Genomic DNA, 12,188 nt, shown 5'->3' on the forward strand with positions numbered 1-12,188 from the left:
CAGTGATGTATTTACTGAGCTGTAACGTCAGGAGTGTAGCTCAGAGATTGAGATGCTTGAAATCCAGATGTTTGATAGCAGTAGCCTGGGGAGAAGAAAGTGAGACCTTGGGGGGTCTAATCACAGTCCTTTCTTCCTCTGTGCCTTTATTCGCTGAGTCACGGAGATTACATTACATGAACTCCTCTGACCCACAGGGATTAGGACCTTGTGGCCACAAAGCAAGGGCTCATCGAAGCCTGGCTCTCTTTTCCCACAGCTCTCCATTTCCACCAACCAGCATGCTCTCCCCCTCTTGCCCAGTCTAGGCAACTGTTCCTCTCTTCTCTTTAAAGCCTCTGGGCAGCACACAGCTCCCGGCCTCTGCTGCTGATCTCAAGCCAGTGCCCTGGTGCTGCGGAGAGGGAGGGGAGGGGCGGGGAGGGCAATCCGGGCGGCCCTAACTGGGCTCAGGCTGCCACAGCTCAGTTTCCAACAGGCTGCGTCTCAGCCCGGCCCAGGCCTGCGTTCCTGTCCGAGCCATGGCAAAGCTGATGGTGCTCACCCTCTTGGGGCTGGGACTAGCGCTCTTCAGAGATCACCGGGCTTCTTATCTGTAAGTTGGGTTGTGGTGAGGGCTGCAGCCCGGGTCCTTCCCACCCCGCCAACCACAGGAAGGCCCCCTGGAAGTCGGGTGTAGTCTTTTTTAAAAAGTCCCAGGTAAGTTTTAGATGCACACCCCACAGGTTGAAAACATGTCCTTGTTCACGGCCGGAGACACGAAGTAAGGAGACAGTCATCACTGGTGTGATGGCCAAGTGGTTGGCATACACAAATTGATTTTTCATGAAGATCCATATGCCTATGAGATTCACTTCTCATTTTCACCTCTAAATAGATCACCGGACCTGGGATCTCCCTCTGATTATTGTGTTAGTTAGGGAAGGAGCTGCCTGGTCATGGCATAAATCTTTCCCAGCTTGGAGATTCTCAATTTGAGGCTACACGGAGACATAAAATGCCTGTGAAGCAGAGCAGGTGGGAGTAAACACACCCTGCAGGGGCCTGCTCTGACCCCTTACCCACTCCAGTTGGGTGAGGGAGTGGGGGTAGAAGGTGGCGGGTAGGAAAGAACCCTGGCACAGGTATTTGATGCCAGGGGTTCTTGCTCTGTCCCTTCCATTATGGGATCTTGGGCAAATCATTTTATATCTCTAACATTCCCTGCTTCAATAAGCCTGAACCAGTAAGACACACTCATATAGGAAGTTGCTAACACCCTGCCTGGGATATAGTAACTATTCAATAAATGTTAGTGTTTTGCTTTCCTTAAAGTACTTATAAACCATAGGTACTGTAAACAGGGTGGGAGGGGATGGTTAGTTTTTCAGAACATTTCAGTAGTTTCATGGTAACTTTACAGGGGTTCAAAGTCTAAAGACCATCTTCAGTCCTACGGTTTAGTCAATATCTAGTTATTTACCTAAAAGTAAAACATTACTAAAAATCAAATTGAACAGTTTAGACTTTTAAAAATCTTAGATGACCCTAAGCTTTCTTTCAGAACCACTTTTTACAAACTATTGGGTTTTTTCTTCTAATTATTGATTATTTTTGTAATCATGAACTGTTAGAGAAAAGTAACAGGTAGTGTGATTTGAGGTTCAAATCATGTAAAAATTATGGCTTGTCGATTTTCATTAAACATAGTACTATCAGATGCTAAAGGAGAATCCTTATATATACATATATATTTTTATTTTATTATATTTATTTAAATATGTATATCCCCCCCCTGCATATATGTGAGTCATGGTATTATCCTGGGATGAAAATAAATGAGATATAAAGATCTAACACTCCTTCTAGGCTTTATCCTTTCAATTCTTCATCTGTACCTGGTTTTGTTCTCCCCCCACTTTTCCCATGGCCCCACACCAAAATGTTTTCCAAAGGATTACAGATCTGCCAGGAAGGAGTGAGGGTTTGTCTTTCTGGTTTACCTTTCTTAATTTATGCTGAGAATGGAGACTGTAGGCATGGTGTATATGTTTTTGTGTAAAAGCATAGCTTTACTACACCAACCCTGAAAAGTTTCTCTCTCAACATGTGGTCTTAGCTTATATGATTCAACTTTAATATTTCCCCAACTGTGTTCCTTAAAGCATGAGCTACAAGATTTGCTCCACAAAAAAAACCCCATATTCTTTGGACACATAAATTTGGGAAATGTCTATTATAGCCTTTTCCTGGAGACTGGCAGTTCACTCTGGCATATTGAAAAGCTTTGAAAATTCCTTCAGCTACAAAACAAAACAAAACAAAACAAAACAAATTTTGCTTTAAGTCATCATTTCACAGACTTATCAGCCCACACCTCATTCCCTTTTGGTACCATTTATAAACATTCTGTCAAACTCTCTGGGATATGGTTTGAAAAGGACTATTCAATAGCATTGACTTGCACCAAGACAAAGTTCAACCTCAAAATGTTGGGACCTATCCTTAGGTAGCAAGGGGACCTGGGCCTTGTTTCTGGGCCTCTAACTTGATTCTGATTTTTCTGAAAGGACCAAAGTATGATATGATAATAGCCCAACATAACATCAGTCTCTGCAAGTCCCTTTGTTGGCCTTGCCTGTGGTTTCCTGATGTGGATAGCATGTCTGCAGGAGATGCTTTGCTGTGGGGCTGCCTCAGTGGGAAGACCTGGAGTCTGGTTTGGAATTCAGAACTTACTGCTTTATTTTCAGCACCTGGGTCCAGTGAATGGGGAGGGGACCTTAGTCCTTAAACTTCTACCTGTATGGCTAAGATTAAAACACAGGAAACTAATAGATGTTAGTGAGGATGCAGAGAAAATGGAACCCTGTTAGACTATTAGGAATGCAAAATGGTACAGTCACTCTAGAAAAAAATATGGAGATTCCTTAAAAAGTTAAAAAAGAACTATCTTATGACCCAGCAATTGCACCACTACATATTTACCCAAAGGATGCAAAAATTCAGATTTGAAGGAGTACATACACCCCAATGTCTATAGCAGTGTATTCAGTAGCCAAAACAATGGAGAGGGCTCAAATGTCCATCAACAGATGAATGGGTAAAGAAGATGTGGCATATACATACAGTGGAATATTACTCAGGCATCAAACAGAATGAACTTTTGCCATTTGCTACAATGTGGGTGGAGCTAGAGTGTATTATGCTAAGTGAAATAAGTCAGAGAAAGACAAATACCATATGATTTCACTCATATATGGAATTGAAGAGAACAGATGAACATATAGGAAGGGCAGGGGAAAGGAGAGAGGGTAATAAACTAAAAGAGACTGTCAAGGATAGACAACAAACTGAGAGTTGATGGAGGGAGGTGGTGGGGGATGCGCTAGATGGGCGATGGGTATTAAGGAGGCCGCCTGTTGTGATGAGCACTGGGTGTTGTATGTAAGTGATTTATCATTGAATTCTACATCAGAAACCAATATTACACTGTAGGTTAACAAGGTAAAATTTAAATTTTAAAAATCCCACTTAAAAATGAAAAAAAAAACCCATCTACCTGTAATCAGACAACTGAGAAGGGAAGACGAAAGTGGGAGTGAGATGAACCAACCTTTGGTTTTAGAAGGGAAAGGGAATCTAGAAGAACCTGGGGAATAGGAGCAATGCAGGGCCAAGAGGAGGGTGGTAATGGAGGATGGGAGCAGCCCAGACTTGAGAAGGAAGGGAAATTGCACCCACTGTTTGAAAGGCCCTAAAGCCTCAGTCTTCAAAGGGGCTGTGGACCAGATGCATGAACATCAGTTGGGAGCTCCCTCTAGTTGCACAATCTCAGGCCTCATCCCACTCTATTGAATCCAAATCAGCACTATTTAAGGAATTCCCCAAGGGATTTATAGGTAGTTCTTAAAAGGACATTCAAATCCTGTTAAAACTAGATCAAGAGATCTGGAGAAGCAGTAAATTACTTTTGTTACCATTTAGAGGTAAGGCCCTCAAGTCCCAGAGAAGATCATGAATCTGCCCCAGGAAGACAAGGGAAGAGAGTAGTCCCGAGGCTCCCAAGGGGAGCAAGCCAAAGCCCCACAGTGGAAACACCCTTTTTGCTTCAGAGATAGGTATACAGGAGGAGGGCAGGTTCACTTGAGATTGTACAGGTCTGGGTTAGAGGGAACTTGTGAAAGGATTCAAATGATGTCTCGAGGGGGGTAACTGATGCTTTCGAGGTGATAACAGCACAGAGGAAGGAGCTGAGAGAGCTCCTCTGGATCAGTAGTCTCCCCTGCCCATCTTTGTAGTCCTCTGTTGTGACCTTGTAGGCTGTGCACGTGCAAATCCAAGGCATGCCTTGGACTAATTGATAGAAACAGCGCCCTGGGGGAGTGGAATGTGGCATCTGTGTGGCAACTTCCCCATTTCTAAATTGCTGCTTATAACGTGGGAGACACTGTTTCCTTTCAGTAGAAGGAGATTGCAAAGCCTTAGCATTTCAGCACCCCACACCCACTCCACACTCCACGCCACAGTGGGAAGAGGGCATTGGTGGATTCCAGCAGACCTGGCTTGGATGCCATTTCTGCAACTTCCAAGTCACTTTACCATGCTGACCCTATCTCTCCACCCAAAACTTATGGGATAATAATACATATCACAGTAGGATAAATATGAAATCTGGCACATGAAAGTTACATATGTTAGCTTTTATTTTTGCCATATGCTATTGCAAAAATCCACCTATGAATGATCCACCTAATGAGTGATATTTGAATATATATTAGGATAATACCTCATGTGACCCTAGGCTAAGGTTGTATAAATAACTCTCCAGCCTTTTCTATTCATGCAACTGATACCACTTTCTCCATCTGGTGCACCAGCCTAGTATTTCCACAAAACAACTCAGCAGACATCTGCAGAGTACCTTGTCTCTGCCACCACTGGGTTCTTGCTGGGTCACAGGGGTAAATAGGATGCAGTATTCGCTCACAGATCCCAGAGTTTACTATGAGCAACAAGACCAAAAACTGATAACTGCAAAACAATAGGTAAGAGACTTGCTAGACGTATATATGTGGAGGCTAATGAGGCTAAAGGAGTTGTTAATCCTATCACAGAAGTCCAGGAGGAGCTACAGAAAGGCATGAGGAGGAGTCTTCCCCCCCAGGGTGAGGAGCTATGGACCTTCTAGGTGGAAGGAGAAGTGTGAACAAATGCAAAGAAGTGTGACAATAATATAGAGAAAAGGGCCCTGTACCATGACACCTCATTTCAGATCCCAACTCTATCCTTTTAAATAATCAACAACAAGCAAACAACATAACTTCTCCATGTCTCAGTTTTCTTACCTACCAATCAACCAAAATATTAATCGTTGCCTCAAAAGTGACAAGGAGATTAATTGGGGCAGTATGTATTAGAGCCCTTAGCATAGGGCTTGGCACACAGTAGATCCCAATAGGGAATATTGGTTGAATGAGGAGTGTATATAGTGGCAGAAAGTAGACTGATGAGGCTGCATATGGCCCCAAGGAAAGTTCCAGAGTGGATTTCCTAATGCATAAACTAAAGATCCTTACTTTCTTTTCTAAGAAGCAAGCACATATTTGCGAAGGATAATTCACAGTAGGGATTGTGTGATTTCTGGCCAGACCTCAGAGGCCTTATGAATCAGGAACACATCTCACACATTATACCATCATACCTTAGACCTGGGACATTTGGACCTAACAAGCCCTTGATCAGATATTTCCTGGTCATGGAGATTAAGATAGAAAAATATGAACTAGGTTATCATAACACAGAATTGTCTTCTGGTGATTCCTCCAGTTTCAAGCAGTGTTACCTGTACATTCTGAGCAGAGGATTGAGTGTGAGCTTTGCATTCTTAATGAGTTCCAGTCCCAAGTCAGCCACTTCATAACCTCGTGGATTTGGAAAGCCACTTAATCTTCGTCATCCAGAAAGTAGGGAAAGTAATACCCCAGGGAGGTGTTTGAAGATTAAATGAGGGTATATACAGAACCTCAATTGTAGTAGCAATGATTATTCTGTTGAGATATGAGTGTTTTCTGGCCACAAACATGAACTCCAAGCAACTGAGTGCTGACTTCATGCCTCCTTAGCTACCCTGGGCTCCAGGCAGCTGTGATTATTCTATTCTTTCCTGGTTAGAGATTGTTTTCCATGTGAGAGAAGCCTGCAGTAGGATAGGAGCTGATCTGTTGAGCTGATCTGTTGTGCTTTTTCTCTGCCTTCTATGATCCCATCATGTTTGATGGGCCTTGTGAGCCAGGCAGTGCACCTGTTCTTCCTGTGTGGTTTTGACTCTGAGAAAAGCTAATTTGGCTGTCCTTGGTATTTTTCACAAGTCTTGACCCACTCAAAAAAGTTTAAAACAAAATATAATGAAATATGCTTCAAAATAATCTGAAAGAAGTAGAGAGTGGGTCAGAGTAGAGATGAAACAGGACTGATCATGTATTGATAAATGTTGAAGAAGGTGATGGGAACAGTAAATTCATTACACTATGTTATCTACTCTGGGTGTCGTTTTTATATCCTATAGAAAAAAATAAAAAAGTTTAAAGCAAAAAAAAAAAACAAACAAAAAAACAAAAAACCAACAAGTCTTGGCCCACTCAGTGATTTCACATCTTTGAATCTCTTCTGTGTCACTTTTTAAATTGTTTTGTATAGGACCTGTACCTTTCCCATCGTTTGTGCTGGTCTTTAGAATCCCCTGTGGCACTTTACAGATATTCACTGAGATTTCTCTAGACTAATATTTTTCAGAATGGTGATTCACAAATCAATTTTAGTAGACTATGGCCAGCATTTTAAAATGAACGAAATAGAATTGAATAGAAAAGCTAAAAATGTATTACATGCATTCGGGTATTCTTTTGTGAACCTGTTTTAGGGGTGTGTGTGTATGTGTGTGTGTGTGTGTGTGTTTCATGCAAAATGCTTTCCAAATGCATCATCACTTTCCCTTTATTTCTTTATTGTGAACTTTCCCATTTTTTAAAATACCCCATAGTGGAGCACCTGGGTGGCTCAGCAGTTGAACGTCTGCCTTCGGCTCAGGATGTGTTCACAGGGTCCTGGGACTGAGTCCTGCATCGGACTCCCTACAGGGACCCTGATTCTCCCTCTGTCTATGTCTCTGCCTCTCTCTTGGTGTTTGTCATATATAAATAAATAAAATATTAATAAAAATATAAAATAAATAAATTAAATACTCCATAGTTTCTCAGGTCATAGGGGGCAGATCCCAACTTTCCCTTGCAGCTGGATTTGTAAATTCAGGTTCATCATTCAGGGAACCACCCTCTACTGACAGGCCAGGACTTCCCCATCTACTCATTTACCTTTGGAGCTCTAGCACCCAGCTGGTGGGTCTCTACTCTGGTTATGCTTCAGGACAAACTGGGGTGCTTTAACAAAACTGATTGCTAGACCCCCCCCCCACACCTGGTAGATCAGATCCTAACCGTGAGATTGATGGACAGTGCCATGGTGGTAGGAACATGTTACATTTTTTTTTTCTAAATGAAAGGATGAAAGATGAAGCACCCCAAATTCCTATTATTTTCTACTATCTTAAGAATTTTATCCAGAGTGCCCCCTGGCCCATCCTCTTCCTCTGTGAGACTAAATTATCAGTAAGGCAAGTGAATAATTTCTCAGCTTATTTTTAACCAAATAATATTTCTGAGCATTCTTAGATAGTTGTAGCTACTCACTAAGACCATATTATATAATTAGTTCTAAAAAATATGTGATCGTTTACATCTTTTGTCCTTGCTGACATTGTGGGCTAGTTCTTTTAAATGCCTCAGCAATAGTTTTGCTCTGCTCCTTCTCCCATCTGTCCTTTTCCCTCTGTCCTTCCCTCAAATGTTCCCTGCCATGTTTATGCACTCAGTGTGTGTGTGTGTGTGTGTGTGTGTGTGTGTGTGTGTGTGAAATGTCTTTATATGCTGGCTTTGGGTGTGATTTTCTGAAGTTATAAATCCTTTAAGCACACCTGTGGTTTTCAGGTGACACACCTCAAAGCAGATGCCCAGTCCAGGCTTTGGAGCCAGAGTGGGCAGATGGGTAGGAGGCCCATCTGTCAGCAGCCGGAACAGATCAATGGAGTAAATTGGAACCATGTTGCTATTTAACCCAAATTTCCACATAGGACTCCTTACACAGCTGATGAAATAGTTCCTATTCCTCCTGCCAAAGTGCACAGAGCTCTGGAGAGGACACTATGTATTTCCTTTGTGGATCCATCCACCTCTGCTAAATAAACCCTGAATGTACCCAGCGGCACCATGGTTCTTGCTCTGGCCTTGTCCCGTAGAATTGCTCACACTTTAGGGACCACTAATCCTGGGGTTGAAATCCAGGCAGAGGCCAGTCGAGGAGAACTTTATTGGCAGCTTCTTTTGCAACTTAATTATAAATTTCTGAATAGTTCTATTCCTTTTTTTCTTCCCCAGAACACGACTCAATGCTTTCCGAGAAGTAACCCCAGTAGAACTTCCTAACTGTAATTTAGTTAAAGGAATAGGTAAGTATGTGACAGGACGAAGTAAGGGCATTATTTGAATGCCCACCTTCAAATAAAGTAGACAGTTATATGGCTCAACCAACAAAAAATATATGCATTTCCACTGGTGTTAAAATTGTGGTCATTGAAACTTGCTGTATTATCTTGCTATTTATTTGGTTAATAACCTGCTTAATTTTGTTCAAAAACAGAACCGGGAGAGAATGATTAAGTCAGTAGTTAATTATAAATACCAACATACTTGACTTTTGACTTCACCAACATATGGCCAAAGTATTAAGTTTTTCATAGTTTGTTTTTGTTTGGTCACGTTAGCAAGAACAATAGTGGAAATAATGTTTAATTTTATGGTAATACGACCTGAGGAGATTCCAGGGGAAGGCAGAGGAAGGAGAAAAAGCAGTGAGTAAAGGGAAAAAATTTTAAAAGCCCTCACAACCTTAGCAGTTACCACCAGGTTTACCCTCACACATCTCTCTTTTAATGTAGGAGAGGAATATTTTTCCCAGAAGTTCTCAGCAGATTTCCCTTCAGATCTCATTAGTCAGAGATAGACAACAGGCTGGTGCCCTAGCTGCAAAGGAAGCTGGGAAAGTAATTATCGGGCTTCCATTGTGGAAGGCAGGCCCTGTCAGCAAAGATAAAAGGCTAAGGGAATAGCAGCTGGTAAGCAACCAACAGGGAGTGTCACAGGACTCAAGTCCCCATCTGGTTTCAGCCAACCACTTTTGTTATTTGAGGACAACTTGTTTGAGATCCATGCTTTTGTTATGTTTTGTTTTGCTTTGTTTAGAATCACTTATTGCGGTTGACTAAGGTTGGAAAGGCTAGACCATGTGACTTATTCAGTCAGCAACAATAAGTTTGGCCAGATACCTCACAGTGCAATCTTACTTTAGAAAATAAATATGTTATTGATATTAGATATCACTGGATATTTGAAAAACAACTCCACTGAGAGTACCAATCAAAAATCTCATTTGTCTCTAGGTTGATTGAGACTTTTAAAATTTACATGTACTTAAGATATAATTAACTTGGTGATATTTTACTGATGTATATAATTAATAGTAGATCCATATTTTGCATATGAAATGCGTCTCCATTTTAACGGAAGCATTTGGAAGATTCCAATATTCCAATATATATTTGGAATATATATATATTCCAATATATATTTCCAATATGGTTCTCAAAGAATTTATTGGGTTTGGAATTAAATATTAACATATATTGGTAGTTTACGCTGTTGTTAGCAAAACAGCAAGCTATTTTCAAATTATCATATTTTTATAAATTTTGTGAATTTCTGAACTTTAAGAGATTCCAGACTCTCTGGAAAAAGTTCTAGTCCATTAATTAAAAAATATATATATTAAGTGTAAATGTTAATTACACTTAATTATGTCAATGTCTTCTGATTTTTATATAATCCTATCAGTCAACTTGAATAACTAAATGAAAGAGTTCATTATTCTGAATCTATCAAATAAGAGGAAGGGTGATAAAGGATCACTAGTACCCTGCAATCACCTACAACAATCTGTACTGACTATTCTCTTTCCTGGCAGAAACTGGCTCTGAAGACTTGGAGATACTTCCTAATGGACTAGCTTTCATTAGCTCTGTAAGTTGTTTCCTTTTTTTTATGGTACTCTACACCATCTTCTGGAACCAGCAGCTTAAGTCTTTTGTGTAAGCCTGCTGTTTACCAATGCCCACCTTCAAATAAAACAGGCAGTTGTATGGTTCAACAAACAAACAATACATGCATTTACACCAGTGTTAAAATTATGGTTGTATGCCTTCTATGCATATTTGTATTCCTGTGTGTACACCGAACTCTAATACTACTTTATCTTTCATTGTAGCAATTTGTGAGTCCAATGAGTTCAAGAATGGCTTTCCATCAATGGTCTATCCCTTGAAGCACTTAGGTGGTATAGTCAAATATTTACTAAACTGGGCTTATGTTTATGTATATATATATCCCCTCACATGTCATTTAGATTTTACATTTTTTTCACACTTTTCTTTTTTTTTTCACACTTTTCAAAATAAGCTCTTTCATATAAAATCGTTGTTATACCATTTCACAATTTCCACACTTTGAAGAGTGAAGCCACCGCGTTTGTTGAACTTCTGCATACAAAGCACTGTGGTAGTGACATAGATCAAAACAAAAGAAGTCAGCACCCGCTGCTGCCTGTTATTTATTTAGTCAGTTTTCTCTTATGAAGATGGACTAATCATCTTCTATAGCAGTGACTTGTAACCCCCCCTCCGCCTTTTTAAGCAACAGAATAACATATTCCAAGCAAAATCTTATAAGGGACCCCAACATCTAAAACAAAAAACAGCTGTATTGTTCTAATTGAAGGCTAAGAAAGAAGTTGTTGCTGGAAGGTTAAGAAAGAAGTTGTTGCTGGGTTCACCAGACTTCCCCGAAAATTCTGTCATTAAGATACTTGCAAGGAACTTGCCAGGAGATTAATAAAAACCATAACCATGGGACGCCTGGGTGGCTCAGCAGTTAAGCGCCTGCCTTCCAGCTCAGAGCGTGATCCTGGAGTTCTGGGATCAAGTCTCGCATCAGGCTCCCTGCATGGAGCCTGCTTCTCCCTCTGCCTGTGTCTCTGCCTTCTCTCTCTCTGTGTGTGTCTCTCATGAATAAATAAACAAAATCTTAAAAAAAAATAAAAACTGTAACCAAGGTGCCTCGTTAGCCCAGTAGACAGTGTGTCAATCTCATAAAAAGCATAACCAATGTTCTCTCCATATTTCCTGCTTATATGATTGAAGCCCATTAGCAATCACCCATTTGGTCTACTTTTCCATTTTTTATCTTTCTCATGACTTAGAAACTGTGGTATGGGGCACATATGGCTCTGCTGCTGGTGATAGAATGGTCCGTGCCTGTGTGTTGTGTAGGTGGCCTGGTGGAGCATGTGGCTTCTGGAACCCCCATGGGCCTATTGCACCAGCCAACCAAGAGGCTTCCCATGTGGCCCTATGACCTGAAGCAGACAGTATGAACCCATGTGCCATCTACCACCTTAATCAGCTTTTTTTTTTTTTTTTTTTTTTTTTTTAGATTCCATTTATTCTTAAGAGGCAGAGACACAGGCAGAGGGAGAAGCAGGCTCCATGCAGGGAACCCGACGTGGGACTTGATCCTGGATCTCCAGGATCACACCCCGGGCTGCAGGCGGCACTAAACCACTGCGCCTCTGGAGCTGCCCCCTTAATCAGCTTTTGAAGTATGTGTAATATGCCTGTTTTTCCCCTTCATGTTTTATAAGGGATTAAGATATCCTGGAATAAAGAGCTTTGAACCTGATAAACCTGGCAAAATGCTTCTAGTGGACCTGAATGAAGAAGATCAAACAGTGTTAGAACTGAAGATCATTGGAAGTAAATTCGATGAGTCCTCATTTAACCCTCATGGGATTAGCACATTCACAGATGAAGGTAATGATATTTAATGTTTATAAAAACAAAACCAGAGGATCCCTGGATGGCTCCGCGGTTTGGTGCCTGCCTTCCGCCCAGGGCATGATCCTGGGGAGCCGGGATCGAGTCCCACATCGGGCCGCCTGCATGGAACCTGCTTCTCCCTCTGCCTCTGTCTCTGCCTCTCTCTCTC

General features: G+C 41.3%; 1 protein-coding gene across 1 annotated transcript in view; it reads left to right on the forward strand.

The window, feature by feature from the left end:
- The first annotated feature begins 385 nt into the window (after positions 1–385).
- The window catches only part of PON1 (paraoxonase 1), a 35,016-nt gene continuing 23,213 nt past the window's right edge, over positions 386–12,188 (forward strand). Inside the window, exons 1-4 of the mRNA XM_077856853.1 lie at positions 386–595; positions 8,472–8,542; positions 10,114–10,169; positions 11,845–12,013. Of these exons, the coding sequence (XP_077712979.1) occupies positions 522–595; positions 8,472–8,542; positions 10,114–10,169; positions 11,845–12,013 (370 nt within the window). The 5' untranslated portion in view covers positions 386–521. The remainder of the gene's footprint in view (positions 596–8,471; positions 8,543–10,113; positions 10,170–11,844; positions 12,014–12,188) is intronic.

This window comes from Canis aureus, chromosome 18 (genome assembly GCF_053574225.1).
Source record: "Canis aureus isolate CA01 chromosome 18, VMU_Caureus_v.1.0, whole genome shotgun sequence".
Lineage (NCBI taxonomy): Eukaryota > Metazoa > Chordata > Mammalia > Carnivora > Canidae > Canis > Canis aureus.